The sequence below is a fragment of the Trachinotus anak genome, unplaced genomic scaffold (assembly GCF_046630095.1).
Source record: "Trachinotus anak isolate AG129_WGS33_773 ecotype Australia unplaced genomic scaffold, CSIRO_AGI_Tana_v1 ptg000025l, whole genome shotgun sequence".
Classification (NCBI taxonomy): domain Eukaryota; kingdom Metazoa; phylum Chordata; class Actinopteri; order Carangiformes; family Carangidae; genus Trachinotus; species Trachinotus anak.
In genome coordinates this window covers 14,059,792-14,079,665 of record NW_027273876.1, presented here as the reverse complement: position 1 = coordinate 14,079,665, position 19,874 = coordinate 14,059,792, and the positions used below count along the sequence as shown (strand labels likewise).

The window sequence follows — 19,874 nt, the reverse complement described above, 5'->3', positions numbered from 1 at the left end:
CAAAGCTGCACACAGCTCCATGTATATTCAACGAAGGTTCCTGAATATACTTAATGCTTTCATGTGTGTCACTGTGTAACGATCCATGCTGTTCCACACAGCTGCTTCTCTCTTTCTCTTACTCTCTTCCTCCCTCTCTCTCTCTCTCTCACACACACACACACACACAGATATGAACCTATTTCCTATTTAAGAGCACATTAACTGTCTTTCACACCAAATACTAACTCTGTTAAACCTGTGGGGCAGCAGCAGTGTGAGTCAGAAAAAACCTGAGGGGTCTCGCATTCGGGAGGCAGAGCGACCACTCTTTAACCTCACCTCCAGATGAACCTGCGGCCCCCTCCATCCATCTGAGCCCCTGACAGCAAAACAAACTGGACATAGACCCGCCTGAATGGAGGCCATTACAATATGAATGAGCCAAACAGAGCTGAAATGAATCGAATAGAGAACCAAAACACAACAGACGAGAGAAGGGCCCCGGCTGAGTCAAACGAGTCAGCTCCGGTGACGATGAGTCAGGCATAAATGTGACCCTGAGACGGAGAGGAGACGGCCCCGTCTCAGGTGTCTGTGATAAGGGCCGCCGTGCTCGCCTCGCGGCGTTGCACTTTCAGGGGGTGCAGACCTGTGGATGTGGCGAGACTGTGACATCATGTCTGTCCCCCCAGCTAAGTGATGTCAGCTCTCTGTCACGTCGCGTAAACAGGGGATTGCCTTGACCCCTCCGAAGAAGTGGAGAGCCATAAAATAGCAGGGAATTATAGCGTCTGCAAACACACAGGCATGCACACATTTGTGCACACACACACACACCCTTTCTTTTCACATATCTTGTGAGTTTCATATCGTGGATTCCAGTCACAGCAGCCACATATTCACATAAAACATCTTATAGTGCATTTTAAATGAACACACACACACACACAGACACACACACACGCCCAGCTCCCCCCTCCTCTTGTATGGAGTAAGAAGCTGTTTTAGCCTTGTGTTTTGCAGGCTGTTTAAAATGTCATTTTTCTCTCCTTTCTCAGACTTCAAAGGCGCCGCGCTGAGCTCTCACTCCCTCTTGCCAAATCCTCCAATCGTTTCTGATTTAGTGAGTTGGCCATGGGCCGAGTAGCACCGGGACGGGCCCGTTAACAACCGACCGAGCGGTGGGGAGAGGAGAGGGGAGGGAGGCAGAAAGAGAGGGGGCTATGGGGGAGAAACAAATGAGGCAATGTGGAAAAGGAGAGGAAGCAGGCTGAAATTGAGACAGAAATAGGAGGAGTGCTGAGAGAAGCTGGTCTGCTAACAATGCGAGGAGGCGATGGGTGTGTGGGGAGGTTCGACAGAGATGGGAGCTGGATGTAAAGAGGTGGGGAGGATCGATTGAAAGGAGAGGAGAGAGCGAAGGGAGGAGAGAGAAGAGTGGGGAGGAACGAGGAGGAAGAGGGGCTGGAGGACCACTCGAAAAGCCGAGAGGAGTGAAGAGGAAGCGAAAGAGGAAAGCAGAAGGAGGAGGAGGAGGAGGAGGAGGAGAAAGAGGAGGAGGGCAAGCATGTGGGTAAAGAGGAGCGAGGAAGACGGGTGGAGGGGAGGTCTGGCCAGTGAGGGCCAGAAGAAGAAGAAGAAGAAGAAAAGGAGGAAGACGAGAGAGAGAGAGAGAGAGAAGAGAGAGAGAGAGAGGGAGGAGAGGGAGAGAGAGCACATGGACACAGGAAGTCTGGCGCTTGCCATTCACATGCCAAGTCATCAGATGGTGGTGTGTGTTCACACCCCGGAGATGTCGCAACCAAACGCACTCCACTCCCTTCAAATCACCGCTACCGACAATAAGCAGCTGTTCACATGTTGGATGAGAGTTGGAGATGAGACAAAAGTCTTTCTGTCGCTGCAGCAAATGTGCTTCAGAACAAATGCAGGCTTCACTCAAAGCCCCGACTTCAAAAGAGACTTTCACTTAATATATTCAAATGTTTTATCTTTCCACGGATGTGACCTTTTGTGACAGCTGGTCACAGCTACTCTGGGGTCAATTTGATTAGGTACAGTGAAACATTCAGGAATACATTTAAATGATGTGCCATAGTTTGCTCGAAATATCAAAGCATGCACAAGAGTCTAATTTGTAATGGAAATGCCTTTAATGACTTTGCTGGTTTTACTTAATGACTTAATGCCTTTAATGCGTCAACAAATTTCAAACAGTCAGACTCATTTAACTCATTTCTTTGGCCTTGCTGAATATTTTATTTGAAGTTTAGATAAGTGCAGTGCTAATGTCAGTGTGCTGATAATGTGTGGACGAAAGCCCCTAACCCTAATACAGACTAGAAATCACTGGTGAAAAATTAACCTAGTCCAGTATATTTTAACTGGGGTAACTTTATCCAGAAACAATGGGTTGTTTTGACCTGATTTTTTAATATCACTGTTGGATTAATTACCCAAACAAAAATGTGTTTTTTTTTATACCCAGAATTGTTACCTTAAATCTACAGTTAGTTTAGTTGTGCAAATTGTTGTGTATATGTAATGTAAAAATGACATATTATTAACAATCAGTGACATGTAATTTTAAAATGAGCTGTGATTATAACAGTTTGTAAAAAAAAAAAAAAAAACAACAACTATATTTTGGTTTGTGCAAATAAATGAGCTGATAAATTACTGAATTGAACAGAATTGACAGTTTACACTCTGCCCCTTTCTCACTGCGTCCAATCGCAGCTCGGCTGGCTGCAGCCTCCACCACCTGTCTCCTCCACACAGGGGGTCGTCTTGCACGCTGCACGCGGGATGTGCTCCTTGTACCCTGGGTACCATTGGTGAGGTGAGGGGGGCCTGGTCTGTCAGAGGCTCATCCACTGCTGACTCATCTCACACACACACACACACACAGAGGCGAGCGTCTCCTCTCTCTCACTTTCACTCAGTCTCACTCTTGAGAGGCAGCGGAGACGCCAGGCTGAGGAGCCGGGGAAGACGGCCAGTGGGTGCTGTCAGGCAGTGGTAATCTGACTGGATTACCAACCAGGTGGAAACATTCAGCCTCTCTACTCCCTCTACTCCTCCTTCTCCTCCTCCCTCTCTCCCTCTGCTCTATCCATCTATCATTTACATGCACATAGTCTCTATATTTTTCACAGTTTCTTTCTTTTAGGGCTTTCCTTCCTTGCATTTTAACATAATCAGTATCCCGCACACACAAAGACATATACACACTAAAAGCAAACCTCTGTATCTTTAACACTGCACACAGCAACTTTCAAACAAAAACACTTCATCCTTTTCTCTCCACGTCATGCCAGTTTGCGTGTGCATGTAGAAGGGTGAAGGGGTGTGTCTCATCAGTGCCACTTTAACGCTCAAAGCTAAAGCCGAGAAACTTCCAAGAGAGGAGAGACATTACTGACAGCCTCATGATGAATGGACAGGGCGGCTGCATGTAACACACACACACACACACACACACACTCACATTTATAGCAGAATTTCACTGCAGGATCTTGTGTTTCTCTAACAAGCCTGAGCACAGGGAGAAGAGTGAAAGAGGAAGAGGAAATGATGAGAGGACAGAGAAAAGGAGAAGAGGGTCAGGAGATGAGGCTGAAGAGGAAAGATCGAGAGAGAAGAAAGAGAGAAGTAGAAGAGAGGTTATCCAGTCCAATCAAAACATCATGATTATGGTTTATTATGTTTTCAAAGCACAAAACACAAGCAGCTTAAGGTATAAACCCTGCATGTCTGTGTATGCTTGTGTGTGTACAGCTGTGAATGTGTGCACACATTTAACATGAATGTAGACTCTTTCTGCTTGTATTACTGGGTCAAACACACACACACATTCCCTCTCTCTCTCTCTCTCTCTCTCTCTCTCACACACACACACACACACAGTCATGTAAACAAAAACCGTCTGCTGTCTGGGAAGTAACACACCTGTTCAATGACAAGCTCTGCCACGCCCTCCATAATACTGCACACCTGTGCTACTGCAGGGTAAACCCAACCTTAATCACACACACACACACGCACACACACACTTGCACAACTACTGCCCAGGGGCTAACATCACAGAAACGGGAAGAAAGAGAGAAAGAGAGCGAGAGAGCAGAATGAAAGCAAAGCAGTGGAACAGGGAGGGGAAAGAGAACAAGACAGACAGAGAGAGACAAAGGCTTTCCCACTGCTCCTATCAGTAATCTAAACGTCTGTGTAATATCATTGTGGGGTTTTATCAAATGGGGGCTGAGTCTTATGGCGTTGGTATGCGGCTGTCATTCCATCACCTTGTCAAGCGCGACCATATTCAAGCAGACACCATGCTGATCTAAATAAGAGGCTTCGGCAAATTGATGGATTGCAGGTTTTCCGGGATATGAAGAAACATGGGGGGAATGAGTTTTTTTGTTTTTTTTTTACTTTGAATTTCTGTAAGTGATACACCCAGTTTGGTCTTGTGAGAAGGTAAAAAAAAAAGTGTATGTGTATGTGTGTGTATGTGTGTCTCTCTTTCCAAAGATCTGAAACAAACCCCCTCATCGTAACCCCCACCCCACCCCCACCCCACCTCTCTCCTGCCCTGGTATGGCCAACCCCACATCATATCTACCCCCTGTGCCGAGGCCTAGGGCCAGGAATACAGCTTTCTGAATCTCTAAGGGGGGCAAGCACAAAGGTAACCCCCATCCTAACCTCCCAGCAAACACACACACACATGTATCCCAACCCCCATCCCAAAACAACAATCCTCTATGCCCATCATGTCAGTCAAAACCCCATCAGGGACATGCATGGAGAGTCTGGATATCTGGAATCTCAATACAGTGTCATGCACCTTGAGTCCCAGTGAGAGGCCCTCTTGAATACATTTCAATAGCATTATCACCCTGCATTACTATGCTTCTTTTCCTTTCAGCGTTACAGAATCATTTTAAATTGGGACCATAATTCCTGTCAGCGAGCAGCAGTATCAGTCAAAGTGGAGAATAATCTGTTTAAATGCTTATGCAGGTCGGATGTGTGTTGTCATAGGTTTTAAAATGGCATGGTCTTATCTATTTATTTATTTATTTAATTTTTTTGGTAAAATCATTTCAGTCGAATTGAAATGACACATGCAGCTAAATGTCTCGTGAAATATATCAAATATTTTATCAATATAGAATAAATTATTCTGTATGAATTCGTGTATAATATATTTAGATAAAGTATAATGTAGACCTATAATTATGTAAATTATTTAATATGTATTATACCGTAATGCATACATGTACTGCAGAATAATACATATAATACATTTCTTACACATTACATTTACAATAACACATTTATTGGACATACAGACGATTAAATATGTGACATTTCAGAATATTTTCCCACAATTTCTAAATTATAGAAATTATTAAATATAAATCTTGTACCATTAGGCAGGTCCTACATACATTGTAAAATAATAATGGGAAATTAAAGTGTACATATAGACATAGCTCTGTAACTATAAATGTAAATGCTCTAAAGTGAAGGCTACAGCCACGAAGCGTCTGTGGACATTTATGAAACAAATGAAGCTAATAAAACTATCATTGTTTTTAATCAGGTCCCCTGCATTTGAGGAGACCTGGACCCGAACCAGGACCCGAAGCTCACCAAATGTCAAAGAAAGAGCATCGAGCTCAGCGCGTTGAAATGATGTGTTTTTGTTCAGTTTTTCTTTTTTTGAACAGGTAAAATTTCGGACTGGACGTCTGCGTCGCTTTTGCTGTTGTGTAAAACTAATGAATATGCAAATAAGTGGAGACAGAGGATATGTGGATCCCACACACAACAGAGGCTCTGGTCCACAGGCCCGAGTTCCAGCGTCTGTTTAACGAAGCCGCTGCATTTGCAAACGATAATTAATGAGATTTCTCCTCGGACACGTCCACGTCCACCCAGTGAGTCCAGTACCCACGCAGACAGCGTACGATTCCGAGCGCAGCCTTTCTTTCTTTCTCCCTCTACACACACGCACACACACACACACACACCTTCCCATCCCCCCTCCTCCCCTATTGAGACAGGATACCAAAGCTACTTGTTAAATCTAATGCATGCACTGTCAACCCATTCGCACCCCGTCACGTCCCCGCTCAATATAGAAACCGGATTTTCTGGTATTACCCGCACCTCTATTAGCCAGAGCCCCCCCCCACCCCCCTCCCATACACCCCCTCCCTCCCTCTCGCCCCCCTCCCCCCCCCCCCAACCACCACCACCACTGCGACCCCCAGTTTGTGACCAGTACAAACCAGCATGTGCCCCGAACCCAGCACCACCAAACCACTGTGCTCCTGGAACCATACAACCACACACACACACACACACACACACACACACACACATTGTACAAGAAACTGTACAAATAAGGGAAGAGCTCGGCTAATAGCTTTAATTTATTGTTTAATGGGAAATATAAGCAGTGGAATTACCCAGTTCTAATTAATTAAATCAAATGGCAATGATTAGTACTTTACTAATTGATGAAACCATATAAATGTATGACAAGATTATGCCACTGGAAACGCCTAATAATCCCTGTGTGATAAAGGAGAATAATCCTGGAATAGTTTTAAATTCTTGAGAGATTTAAAGTCTAAAACAAAGAGGAGGTAGCCAGTGTCGTAAATTTCAAGTTAATCTAATTTCCAAATTTCCCCTCTGTGTTTCACATTTTTTTGCTTTTACGCAAGGCTGAAAAACTAAACCGACAAATTATATTTATTTTCATTATTAGGCACAGCAAGCAGCTATATGTCATAAACAGTTTATTAAATAAAGTAAAACATAAAACTCTTTAACATGCCCTGCGCCTTTTTGCTCATTTCTAAATGCCCACACAGTCTGAGTAATTTCCTTCCACAGTAAATTCTAGTTCGTCCCAGCTTCAAGGTTTCCCAAGTTTGCAATATGGAGAACATATGCTTCAGACAAAAGAGAGTAACTGATGTTTTTTTTTAAGCCCACGCTTGTCATTCATACACATGAAAAGAGTTACATTCAAAACTGACCTGAGTGCGGAGCCATGGAGAGGTGGGACGAGTAGTATTTCCCGGGCTGGAAGTGAGCGGGGTGCTGCACGGAGCCGTGGCCGCCTGGCGCCATCCGAGACGCGGCGCTGTGAACCAACGCGCTCCGCTCCGTCAGGAGGTGGTGCGGAGGAGCGAAATCTCGGCTTTCCATCCCGGCGAGAACCGATAAATCCCAAATCCAAAGTAAAATCCGGAGGCACCGAAGGTCTCAGGCACCCAGATGCAAATAATCCCTTTTATGAACTTCGGGCTCCCCTCGCATTGAGCGGAGTTTTGGCTTTGCAGGGTAGAAACTGAGTCCCCGTCATGTCCTACAAAGGAGAGAGCAGGAGACACGTCAAAGCGCTGACAATAATGAGCCAACCAGGGATGTAGCGCTGGAGAAAAGGCTGAACTGAGAGACAGTCGCTGCTCATGTTTGGACAAACAAGCAGTATTTACAAAAAAGCAATGCAAATGTCAAAAAAAAACGTTTTAAAAGACAACATTTACACACTGTTCTCGCTACTTTGCTACCATCCTTTATGTTACATGTAACGACGACTTACGCCCGCTCAGGAAGGTGAGTAAAGTCTGTCCTGCAGATAAAAAAAAGGTGGGTGAACTGACTTTATGTGGATTTTACTCTGCACTGCATAGTTGGCCCCAACAGAAGAGTCTTTGCCCCCCCCCCCCCCCCCCCCCCCCCTCATCCTGTGACCAAACACGATGCAAATAACGCACACGGGAGCTTTTCTTTATCAGCGAGAAGAATTGAAGGGAGAGGGGGAGATTTGGCTCAGGTACAAACAAATGATGCATATACAGTAGGTACAAGAGTTCACAGTGGTAAAAAGCTTTTCTCGATGAAGGACGAGTTGTTGAGCCTTTAAGCTGAACAAGGACTTGTCATAAACAAGCTGGACCTCGGAGGCTCTTGCACTAAAATATGAAGAACCCCATTTGCACAAAGCAAGAATGCGCAAAAAGCATTTTTATCCTAAATCATAGCGACTAAAATCTATCCCCCAGCCCTTCCCGGTCCCCACAGTGTCCAGAGAGACAGAAACACACGTATCTGCTGTGATTTCTGGTTGTTGTTTATGTAAATTCAGTGTGATTTCTTTCCCCATTCAGCTCTTACAAAATTTGACCCCTGTACTTTTAGCATGTGGTTGTGTCACTTTGGTGGACGATGGTTTAAATTTCTACAATAAAAAAAAAAAAAAAAAAAATGCATTGAAACATGGGATCGATATGAGATCTAGTTGCCATACACACACATTTATGTCCCGGATCAATGGTGTTTGTTGTATAGCTTTCATAAATCTAATCTGACTTTGGCTCTGCGTTTTTTTTTTGTTTTTTTTTATGAATTTACTAAACTTGATTCACCTTTAATGTTTGACTTTTCATAGTTTGCACCATCGTGGCCAGGATTCACATTTGTGCTGTTGCTTATTAATGAAAACGGGAGTGAAAAACAACTATTTCTATTAACTCCTACGGAGTCAGCAGCAGTGGCCCTCGCCTCCTGACGTTGGCAAATACCACGCATCTGCGCTACATATAGAGTATATATATATATATATATATATGTATATACGCTGCACTGTAATCACAAACACAAATCAAATCACCTTTATGCTCCAGTGCGAGAGAGCGGGGCAATAAACAGTGAAATAGACTAGGAAATCATTGACTTCATATGTATGCCTTATAGTCCAGGTCATTTACTTAAATAGGACTCCCTGTGACGCCCAGATATAGGGAGAGCTGGGTGCCTGCGTTCACCAAACACACCTCAGCAGTCCACCTCTCAGGCCTTTCAATGCATGGCACGTCCATCTAGCGCTCTGTAGATGCTGATAGCACCTCCCAGGAATCCACGATAAAAGAACAAAGAAAATATCAAATGCTCTGGTGGACCAGAGGCTTATGAAGTGCATAAGAATATAGGCTGCATGAGCTCGGATATTCAAGTCTCCTTTTACGCACACACACGCACGCACACACACACACACACACACACGCAGACACACACATTTGAGTGCTGCTCAAGGACTCCCAACTTTCAGGAATTGTGTTTTTTTATTTTTTTATTTATTTTGGGGGGGGGGGAGTTAAAAATATCCAAAGTTTAGCAGCTCTGACAGAGCCTGCAAAAGTGTGCTGTGCTGTGCGTCCAAATGCTCCCAAGTATAAAATATCCAGTGCATGCAAATGTCCAAATGCTTCCCAGAAGAACATTTTTCCTAAGCTGCAAATGCATTTCAATCATTTAATTTCCTCTTTGTTTGTGGGAACCACGTTAACACTTTTGACCACATCTAGTCGACAGCGAGGAGAAATGAGGGTAAAAACAGGAGAGAAACGCAGGCTCCTGGAAGCGCACTGGGAAGGCAAAATGGACTCTCTCCTGTCCCCTAGGCTGTGAGAAACAATGGCCCTTCTCTACGGGACATCAATCATAAACCACTCTGCTCTGACATTTGTCTATACATTTTTCAATTTTTAGGCCGTAAACACACGTCCTCTGTGTTTACATTCCACGTCAACAGAGAGCCACTCAGGCTACATTTAACAACCTGAATCTAAATCCCGGGTTATCGTACGGCAAGCAAACACAACGACGTGAGCAGATCGCGCCTAACAGTTTGGGAAAATGATCATTTGGATTCTGCTGTACTGTGTGTGTGTGTGTGTGTGTGTGTGTGTGTGTGTGTGAGTGAGTGAGAGTGTGTGTGTGTGTGTGTATCTACGTGGAAGGCGTTCAGACTTCCTTCCACTTCAACCAGACTCCCTCAAAGCCCATACACACCTCCCAAAGACACACACAGACACACACTCACCTCCCAAAACACGCACACACACACACACACACACACACCTCCCAAACACGCACACACACACACCCCTCCACCATCACTGCCCTGCAGAGGGTCAAACTATCGCCAGGCGAAAATCCCCCCTACAAAAGTAACCAACAGCCCACTGGTTAAAATGACATAACGTGAACTTCGCACAAAAGCCAGCAAATCCACCAAGAATTGTGTTTTTTTTTTTCACATCCAACGCAGCTGATGTGCGAAAGAAAGAAAAAAAAAAACGCGTTTTGCGCTGTTTGCACAGAAATCTATCAAACCAGAAATATGTGGACCTTTGGACAAAAGATAAAAGGGAATTAAGAAGACATTCACTTTTGAAGTGGCTCGGGTTCAGAGGCCAAGTCATTGCCTCCAACAATTTTGCCATAAAGTAAAGTCGCGAAACATAACCGAGGCACTAAATCCGGACGTTCAGAGGCCGGCTAAGCAGGAGAGACAAGCCGGGCCGAGCCGAAGTCAGCCCGGCGTCTGCACAGCCCTCGCACCGAGGGAGGAAGCAGGGAGCAGCGCAGTTTGCAATAAACCTCTCTGTCTCCCTCCCTCTCGAACACGCACACACACGAACACACGCACAATGGGGAAACTAACAAAGAAATAATCTACAATTTATAATCTATGAAACTAGAGGCGTGAGGAGGCGCTCTGAAAAGCGAGTGCTTTTGAATAGTCCTCTGAATGAATTAGAAACACACAAGTAATTTGGCTGTGAAGAGAGGTCAAATCAAAAAAAAAAAAAAAAAAAAAAAAGTGACACACATATCGCCCACAGCTCAGCCTTCCACACAGGACAGGAGAGGAAACACAGCAGGCAGACTCGTTTCAATAATTCCTCCAAAATACAGTAAAATCGTCACCGCGTTGTGTGGCTTTAATCCAAATATTACAATTACTAAAAAAAGAAGGGGAGTCTTTAGATTTCTATCCCGTAATGCAGCAGATCAGTTGTGTCAGCTTTTATTTTTTTACTATTTACTCCTCTAAAGGTATGACAGTGAAAAATAGCGAAGCCTTTCGAAAAACAGATGCACCCCCATTTGAATAAAATTCAGATCACTCTCTCCTGTACGCAGCACTTGAAGTGAAATCGACATCCAGTGCCATCACCAAAGATCATAAAAAACACGGCGATAAAAAAAAAATCATGTGTTACTTACTGGTAAGTTATATCCATTGCATGGCGAGCAGGGTATAATGAAACAAAAAGTACAAAAAATATTCAAAGAGAAAATCCCCGAGTCGCAGAGGAGAAACATGTGGGATTGATTACATCCTATGCTGCTGCAGACTGTGGTGTGCAGCCAGTTGAGGTATGGGAGAGACGCATCGTAGAAGTTCAGGCTTGTAGTGAATCGAGGCTCGTTCATGCAGCCGGAGACTCAGACACGCCGGGAGGAGGAGGGGGAGGAGGAGGAGGAGGGGGAGGGGGAGGGGGAGGAGAAGGAGGATGAAGGGGTGTGTGTGTGTGTGTGTGTGTGCGGGGAGGGGTGAGCGCGTAGGCCCATTGGTTTGAGGACGACAATGTGAAAGCGTGCCCGTGAGGCGCTCCCCCACCTCCGCCCCCCACCCCTACCCTACCGTACCCTTTTCCTACGCACACCCCCCCACCACCCGCCCCCACCCCCCCACCCTCCTCGACGGTAAACACAAGCGGCTATTGGCCGCCGCTCCGAGCCAATCGAAGAAGCCGCCGGAGCCGCGGAGCGAAACGGCGGGCGTTTGATTTGCAGCCCTCGGCGCACTGCGTGCACAGGCAAATGCGAGGAGACAGGCGGCACAGCTCGGCGCTGCTCGGTGCTGCTCGGTGCGCGGAGAGGAGAGGAGAGGAGAGGAGAGGAGAGGAGAGGAGGGGAGCTGCAGCCGCGCAGCGCTGCCTGCACTTTCTGATCGCTGGCGGAGAGCAAACAGCGCCGAGCCTGTTCCGTGTGATCCCCGCCGCAGCTCAGCTCGGATGCTGCGTGTGCTCTGACTATATCGTTATTTATTTTATTTTATTTTTTTTTTTTTGCCGTGTGACAGCGGTAATGTGATGGTTTTATTGATGCTCCTTTAGGGAAATCCGCTTCTTTCGCTCGCCGTGCTGCGTGTGTTTTTGCAAAAAATAAATCCTTGTTAGGGAGAATCTGTTGGACTATTTGATTTATTGAACATGTTGGCTTTGTCTTGTGGCCTGTTGCAAACAAGACATTTTACAGAGACATGTGCAACCATATGAGCATAAGTTTAGGACCTATACTTAATGGGCATCAAGTTAAGCATGGTATAGAAAATGTGTCCACTGGGATACTGGGAGTAGCTAAAGGAGGATTTTATCAGATTTAATTGTCTGCTTCACCCATAAAGCAAGACCTTCTCCCTTAATCTATCAACATGCCACATATAAAGAAATCATTTAACATCATTTAACAACACAAGAAATGACACTCGGTCACAAATAGGCTAATGTGGAAGAAGAGTTGGCCTGAAACAGTGATTTATTTGCTTTATTTTATGTGCATTTTGGGGGATAGTTCAGAGCGTAAATTTGAATTAGACTACATCGGCCACACATTCAGTGTTTTCTGTTTTATTGCTGTTATGTCTATTTACCTGTCTGTGTCTCTGTCACACACACACACACACACACACACACATAGACACACACGGGCAAATTGAATCACTGCGTAATTTGAAAGCATTCCTGTCCTCGGGTTAGCCTTGCGCACGGTTCACTAATTTAGCCAATTAAAAGTGGAAGGATATGGGCTTGTGTGTTTCCATGTCGAAATATATGAGCTGCTATAGGCTGATATTCACGTCCAGGTTTGTTTATGTGTGGATGCAAAGGGTTAAAACTCGGGGCTTCGGCCCTGCGAGGCTCCTGATTGGCTGGCAAGCTGCCAGCGTGCTGTCAATCATCGAGTGTAAACAAGGCTCTGATTGGCTGCTGGCCAGTCCGCACTGGGCTGCCTGAAAAAAGCAATTACTGCCCCTGCGGTTTCAAGGCGGCCCCGCGCTGAACGATGAAAGGAGATAAGGAGGGGCGGTTTCAAGGCGCCCCCCACGGCGAACCCCGTTGGCCCCAGAGCAAAAGGAGAGTCAAGAGTGACTAAATCAAAGGGAATACGGTAAAAGGGGGGAAATTACACGTTGTATCAAATGTGGAGGCTAGATCCGCGGAATGGTGCAATAACAACTTTGTGTTTGGAAAATGGAGGAGAGAACGGCAACAAGGAGCGGAAAAGAGCCAGGGAGTCTTCTCACAAACACGGAGGGAGAAAAGTTTTTGGCGACAAAGGAGACGGTGGGAAGAGAGCGATAGGTTTGTGAAGAAGCCAAATTATTAGACGGTCTCTCATAGTCTAATTGTTAAAACACTAAACATTAGATCGTCATGATTCGGCTCTTTTTGGCTGCTTCGCTTAAAATGTAGACTTCAGCTTTTTATTGCCAACTGTTGGATAATTAAGTGGACATTTCCGCATTATGCAGCTGCTTAAACGGTAGGTCAGTTATAATGATAAATTAGATCAGTCATTGTTTCTGAAAGTGGGGATAGAAGTAAAAGTTGTTGACGTAAATTATTGTTTGTTGTATTTTTCAGTCCAAAAAAAAAAGAAGAAGAAAAAAAAAAGTAAGCTACAAAATCTGAAAATAAACATGAAATAATAAATGATGAAAAATGTAGCTAAATATATATGTGAAAATATGCTTAATGTTAGCCTGCATACAAATGTACAGTATACAAACTGTAGAAATAAAATAGTGACAAAACAATAACAAAACTTGATGTATGCTATACAGCCTACATACCTAATATATATATATATATATATATATATATATATATATATATATATATATATATATATATATATATATGAGAAAAAATATAGGCATGTGGCTGCTTGCAAGCAAAATCTTATAGCCTGCCATGCTTTTTAGCTGAACTTGTCCAAACACATGCACCTCATAAAGTAAATGCAGACGGTTCCAACTGATGTCCCTTTCCATTAAAACAGACCCACTCTCCTGCTTTGGTTCGGCCCCAAAGAAAACACTCTGGACAAAGGAGATCCAAGCTGGTCCGCAGCCGATAGATAGCTTATAAACTGTCTGTTCGAAGCAAAATGAGGCTTTCATCCATACAGTGGAATTAATTGATACATATATAATTCAAATCAAATAACGCCAAAGCGAGCAGATTTATCACGTCTGTAATTAGATAATCGTTACCCTCTTTTCCCATTTACATAGCAGCCTGCATTCCGAAGCCCGGCGCTCTCCAATGGGCTCCAGCCACCACGTACACACACACACACACACAGACCTAATACAAGAACCTCAAATCTAGAAGCATTTAGAAGATGTCCATGATATTATATGATATTTCAGTAACTCAAATGTGCGCTACGACCAGCAGGACACACACGAATGATCATTTGTGCGTTCGAGTCTATTGAAATGACCAAAAATAAATCAACCTTCGTGGAGTTGCGAAACTCATAAGCTGGTGTTTGACGCCCATCACTTCACACTTATCTGTGCTGCCTCAGTAAGAAGACGAAATTAGTGACTTCTTTTTTTCATGGGCTTTATGCTGGTGCCTCTGCTGATTCCAGCAGCTTAGAGAGCCAGTGCCAGGATATGTCGATGCAGCCTATACAGACAGTAGCCTGTCTATAGAGCCTATTGTAGGATATATAGCCTACATATTTATTTTGAAATGACTCGGGTTCCCTGGTCTCTCCCCCAACAGTGTTGTCCTCAGCACTAATGACAGAGCACAATAAAAGAATCCTGTTCCGCAGCTCACAAAAGGGGTCCGCCACTTATAACAGAAATCTGCATTTAATTTATTTAGTGACAAGGAAAAGCCTTTTATAGCTTGATTTTTATTGGTTCTTTTTCACTTAAAAGGTGGGGGTTGGGTGTGTGTGTGTGTGTGTGTGTGTGTGTGTGTGTGTAAAGAGAGAGGGAGAGATAGAGAGAGAAAGAGAAAGCATAACACACGCACCCCAGCCTCCTCTGGTCAGTGTGCCAGAGCGAGCTACCCTATACGGTGAGGGGGGTGGGGGGGGGGGGGGTGGGGGGGGGGGGGGTAATTAATGCGGATTGACTGATTGCTCTTGAAACAGACCGGTCCTGTGCGCGGATTGTCCCCGAGCAATGAAGCGTTCCTGACTGACACTTTCCACCTTCCCTTCTTCGCTTCCTTCTTCCCTTTTTCCCCCCTCTCTCCCTCTCTCTCTCTCTCTCTCTCTCTCTTTCTCTCTCTCTGTCTCTCTCTCTCTCTCTCTCACTGCTGCTTCCCCACACTGGACCCGGAGAGCGGGACTCTTCCTCCGCGGCGAGCAGCCACACATCCCGGCCGAGGCAGTTGGTCCTTGCTCTCTAGGTGTGGCGTGTGTGCGCCACTGTGTCACAGCTGAATCAATCCAAAAATGCAGCGAATATCTAAATAAAGCATACGGACATGATTTAGTGTTTAAATTCAGATTCAGAGGGTTTTGGTTTCCACCTACAGGCTGCAGGACTATACTTAGCGCGGCCTGACGTGGATAAGCTCAGTGCTGCTTTTGTGAATATGAACTCTGCTGCAACTTCACTTCATGAAGAGTTATGTCTCCGTGAAAAAAAAATAGGTGCCCGAGCTATTTTATGCACATTAAAAGTGGATGAAGTGTGTTCAAAGTGAGTGCCATACGATGCAATGCATCCCCTCCATTAACTGAATAAACTTTTGAACGTCTAAATAGGACCACATTAAAGAAAAGCATAATTCACAGTCAACGGGAAACACATTGGCGAGGCTGGTTTTAAATGAGGTCCAAATGGAGAGCTGTCTCCACGGGAGGCCCTCCATACAGGGCAGCCATCCTATTCTCAGCAGATATTTCTGATAGCGCTTTAATGATGAGAATTTCCAAACAGGGTCGTTCACCAGGGAGACGCCCCGGCTGTCTAAAGGTGGTGCAACCCCATGAGACAATAGAGCCATATTAGAGTAGAAAAGCATGAGAAATGTAGCGCTGCCAAGCTTTGGGGCTATGTTGTGAAAAAAACAAGGCTGTTCTGTGCGCTCTGGGCGTGTAGCTGCGGCGATGTGGGCACATCGCTCAGAAACCTTTTTTTTTTTTTTTTTTTTTTTTTGTATTGTATTGTTTTGGTGGCCAGACACACTGTAAATATCAACCTCAACAAACAGCAATGCCATCCATAAAGAAGAAGAAGACAGGATGAAGTCAGAAGCTGAGTGGACACAAAAAACAGCGTGACCTTTCCTTCTCTGTGCGCGCAGGACAGATGCTGCTGTCTCTGATGGTCCTGACAGAGAGGACGGAGAGGCCGGAGAGGAGCTCATGCCTCACAAGCGTGACATGTTTGGCACGAAGAGCGAAACAAGTAAAAAAAAAAAAAAAAGAAAAAAAAAAAAGGCTCCACTTCTCCGTCAAAATGCGTTAAAAGAGCTGCATTACGGGGAGGAATCGTTGCGCCGTGTATGACTAAAGGCACATGTCTACAGACACCTTTAGATCAAGAGGATGATGGTGCAGCAGCAGCAGAAGAAGAAGAAGAACATGATGATGATGATGGTGACGGAAGGAATAGCTTGGGCACCAAATTAGTACCTGTCACACCGCCATATATCCGGCTCTAACCACCACCAGGCCTGTATGGAAGAGATGAAAGCGCCAGCATCTATTTATGGGCCATGAAAACACGCAGGTGGAGGCTTTAATTATCATGACCATTGGAACATAAACAGCCATAGCGTGCCGTCCTGCATGTGTTTGCACCGTACAAGCTCCTGTGTAGTTTTTTTTTTTTTTTTTTTTTTTTATCCAGACACAGAGGAGAATTGAATCTTAACAGCCAGCGAAATGTTGATATTATACACGCAAATAATGGGATTAAATACACCGTGTGTTTGAAGTGTGACGGACCGGTTCACCTCAATTTGTGTGTCTGTCTCCCCAAGATTTCGACAACACTTCCTGCTCTGCCATTATGCGCGCACACACGGCACACATTGCGCAGAAAATGAAAGACATCTTTGTGTTTTTCTAGTTGTTCCAACCAGCGCAGGAAGATCACAGAACATGTATTGTTGAGATAGAAAATCTCTAAACACAAAAGTCCCCCCCCCCCCAAAAAAAAAAAAAAAATTGTGAAGAAGTCTTTGTCCCATTGTGCAATAGTGAGTATCTCCAGTGTGGGTCGTGGGGTCAACAGGTCACCTCACCTTCTGCAAGTCATCACTCAATATTTCAAGTAATGCAATCGATTCTTTCAGCAAAAGCAAAGACTTATTTTCCAGCAAATGTCTTTGCATGACTCATAACGCTAACAGCAACCCACGACCTCCTTTAGTGGAGCTCCAGCAACTGAAGAAAAAAAACAAAACAAAACTGGATTTCAGAAAACTTTCAACACAGAGAAACATATTTTTGATATTTAGTCATCTTGTCCTCTTGCAGACTTTTTGCTCAACCGTGTTGGTCATGTTTTGAGCATATTGTTGAGTAAGGAACACACGTCCCATCTCTGCGCCTGGGTCGTCTCTCCAAAGGAAAACCAAGCACAAACAAGTTGATGTTGAATTTATAGTTGACGCTGCGTGTCAGACTGAAACACTTGGAACTGAACAACCTGCAGCGTCAGACAAAGTTCAACTTTGGCTGAACTATAAACCACTCCTGTCCAATAACCACTGCATGATCCAGAAAATAACATTGTTTTATTACTGTTACGGTCTATACAGAGTAAATCTGTATTCTAATTTAACTACAAATTATAATATTCAGCAATGTTTTTACTAAATTGTAACCACTGCCTGCCTTTTTTGTTTTTACTTTTAAAGTGTTTTATCCCTGAAAATAAAATAAAATAAAATATTTAACACAATATATGTAAGGCAATACAAACTCACAAGAATTGTGTGTTTGAGCGATGAGACCAAGAACTAAAGCAGGTGTTTCATGTGAACTTTCCTTCATTGGACACTGGAGCTGAACACTGAAACCAAGACGTTTATTTTCTTTCCTGCAGCTAAAGTGCGAATGTGTACGTTGAAATGCAAAATGAGGAAACTTTGTATGGGCGTGAACATCACATTTGACGCGTGTCCAGGGCATGGACCACAATTAGGCATAAAGTTGACATGTGTGACTGTGAGTCTGCAACAATTAAAGCCTATAAATAAATAAATAAATAAGGGTATTGGCCTATTACTGTAAAAGCAAGATGACCAGTACATATGGTACAAATGTGAACGAATCCCTGCACCAATATCTGAATCCAGGATCGATCATCTCTGTTGCCACCTTATCAAACTGAATCAGAAATGTGACCTGAAAAAGACGTGTGTCAGCTGGCATCGATGACCATATGTCCAACGGTGCTGCCTAAAGCTCTCAGTGGGTGTGTGTGTGTGTGTGTGAGAGAGAGAGAGAGAGCGAGAGAGAGCGAGAGAGCGAGAGAGAGAGAGAGAGAGAGAGAGAGATAAACAGCAACTCAGTATGTATACACAGTGTTACCGAGTAACTTCATATAACGTGTAATCCTGACAAACTGTAACAGCCAACACTGGAGCAACTAAAGGGAACTACACTTCACTGTGTGTGTGTGTGTGTGTCTGCGTGTGCCCCCCCCCCCCCCCCCCCCAGAGGCCCCAACTGACAAACCCTCTTACATTAACTGCATTCAGTGTTCAAGAGCCTGACTAACATTTTTCACTCATAAAAACATGCATCCATCCACATTGTAGCATGTGTAACAGTTAGTTCACATCGCTCCAAGACATAAATATCTGCATGTGTTCGAAGCCTACAGTTCATTAGGCATAACGCAAAGTTTTCTCTTGTTGTAGTCCTTAGTGAAAAGTACCCAAAACCCGTAATCACTGCCTGTCCTCATGTACAAATAAACAGATTTAATCTTTTTTTTTTTTTTTTTGGGGGGGGGGGGGGGGGGGGGGATACACTCTCGACCCTGGAGCCTCGAATCAAAACAGCTTTAGGGATGTTTAGACTAATCCCAAAATCAAGACTTTGCAAACGGCATCGTATCAAACTTCCCTGAAATTAAAAAGCTTAATATATATATATATATATTTATATATAAATATATATATATTTATACACACACACACATATATACATACACACACATACAGCTATGTATGTATGGTTTAAAAGCTCCCTCTGAATAAATTACACTGACAATGATTAAACATACAAAATAAAACACCTACCTATAAAACGACCGTCTCCATAAAGCTCGGGTTTGTATTTATGGATATTAACAGAAAAAAAGAAACAACAAGGAGAGACTTTCCTCTTCGCTAAACTTGACAACTCGGAGAAGAAAAAAAATCCTGCTTCTACACGCTGTATCCAAACCAAGGCGCATTCAAATGTATGGACTTAAATAGAGCTGCGCTTCTTACACATTACTGTCGCTCACTGCTGAATTTATCCACCGAGGGGGTTTCCCGACTACAAGCGCCGGATCCTGTGGATGTGAGTCTCCGTGAGGCTGTATAATAGCAAATTTATGTCTGGATGACGCGTCCTCTCTCTCCCACAATGGAGCTGACATTAAACAGAAAATCGATGGAGAAACTCTCTCTATTTCTCTCTCTCTCTCCCTCCTTTCCTTCCCATGCACTCCCTCGTCTTGTCTAGGAGACCAGGAGTGAGCTTTCTTCCACTTTTTTTTTTTTTTTAAATTCAGGGGTGGGGGCAAAGGGACATCATCAAGCATGCTTATGAGTTACAGTCAAAAGAAATACACCCACTTCCATCCCCACCAACAAAGATATATCGTACAAGTAACATACACTTACGCAGTAAGACAGCCACACACACACACACACACACACACACACACACACACACACACACACCTCCTTTTCTGTGTTGTTTTGTTTGCATGTGATTGTGCTGAACCGGATCTGTGCATG

The 19,874-nt window shown here is 44.2% G+C and overlaps 1 protein-coding gene across 2 annotated transcripts in view; it reads right to left on the bottom strand.

Annotated features, from left to right (window-relative positions):
* The window catches only part of bahcc1b (BAH domain and coiled-coil containing 1b), a 64,970-nt gene extending 45,382 nt beyond the window's left edge, over positions 1-19,588 (bottom strand). The window contains exons 1-2 of one of the 2 annotated variants that reach the window (XM_071462247.1): positions 19,164-19,588; positions 7,044-7,375 (exon numbers count right to left, since the gene is read on the bottom strand). In XM_071462247.1, coding sequence (XP_071318348.1) covers positions 7,044-7,215 — 172 coding nt within the window. In that variant the 5' untranslated portion in view covers positions 7,216-7,375; positions 19,164-19,588. Of the gene's footprint in view, positions 1-7,043; positions 7,376-11,085; positions 11,290-19,163 lie in introns of those variants that run through there. The other variant, XM_071462246.1, reaches the window with a different exon arrangement.
* Between the last annotated feature and the right edge of the window lie 286 nt (positions 19,589-19,874).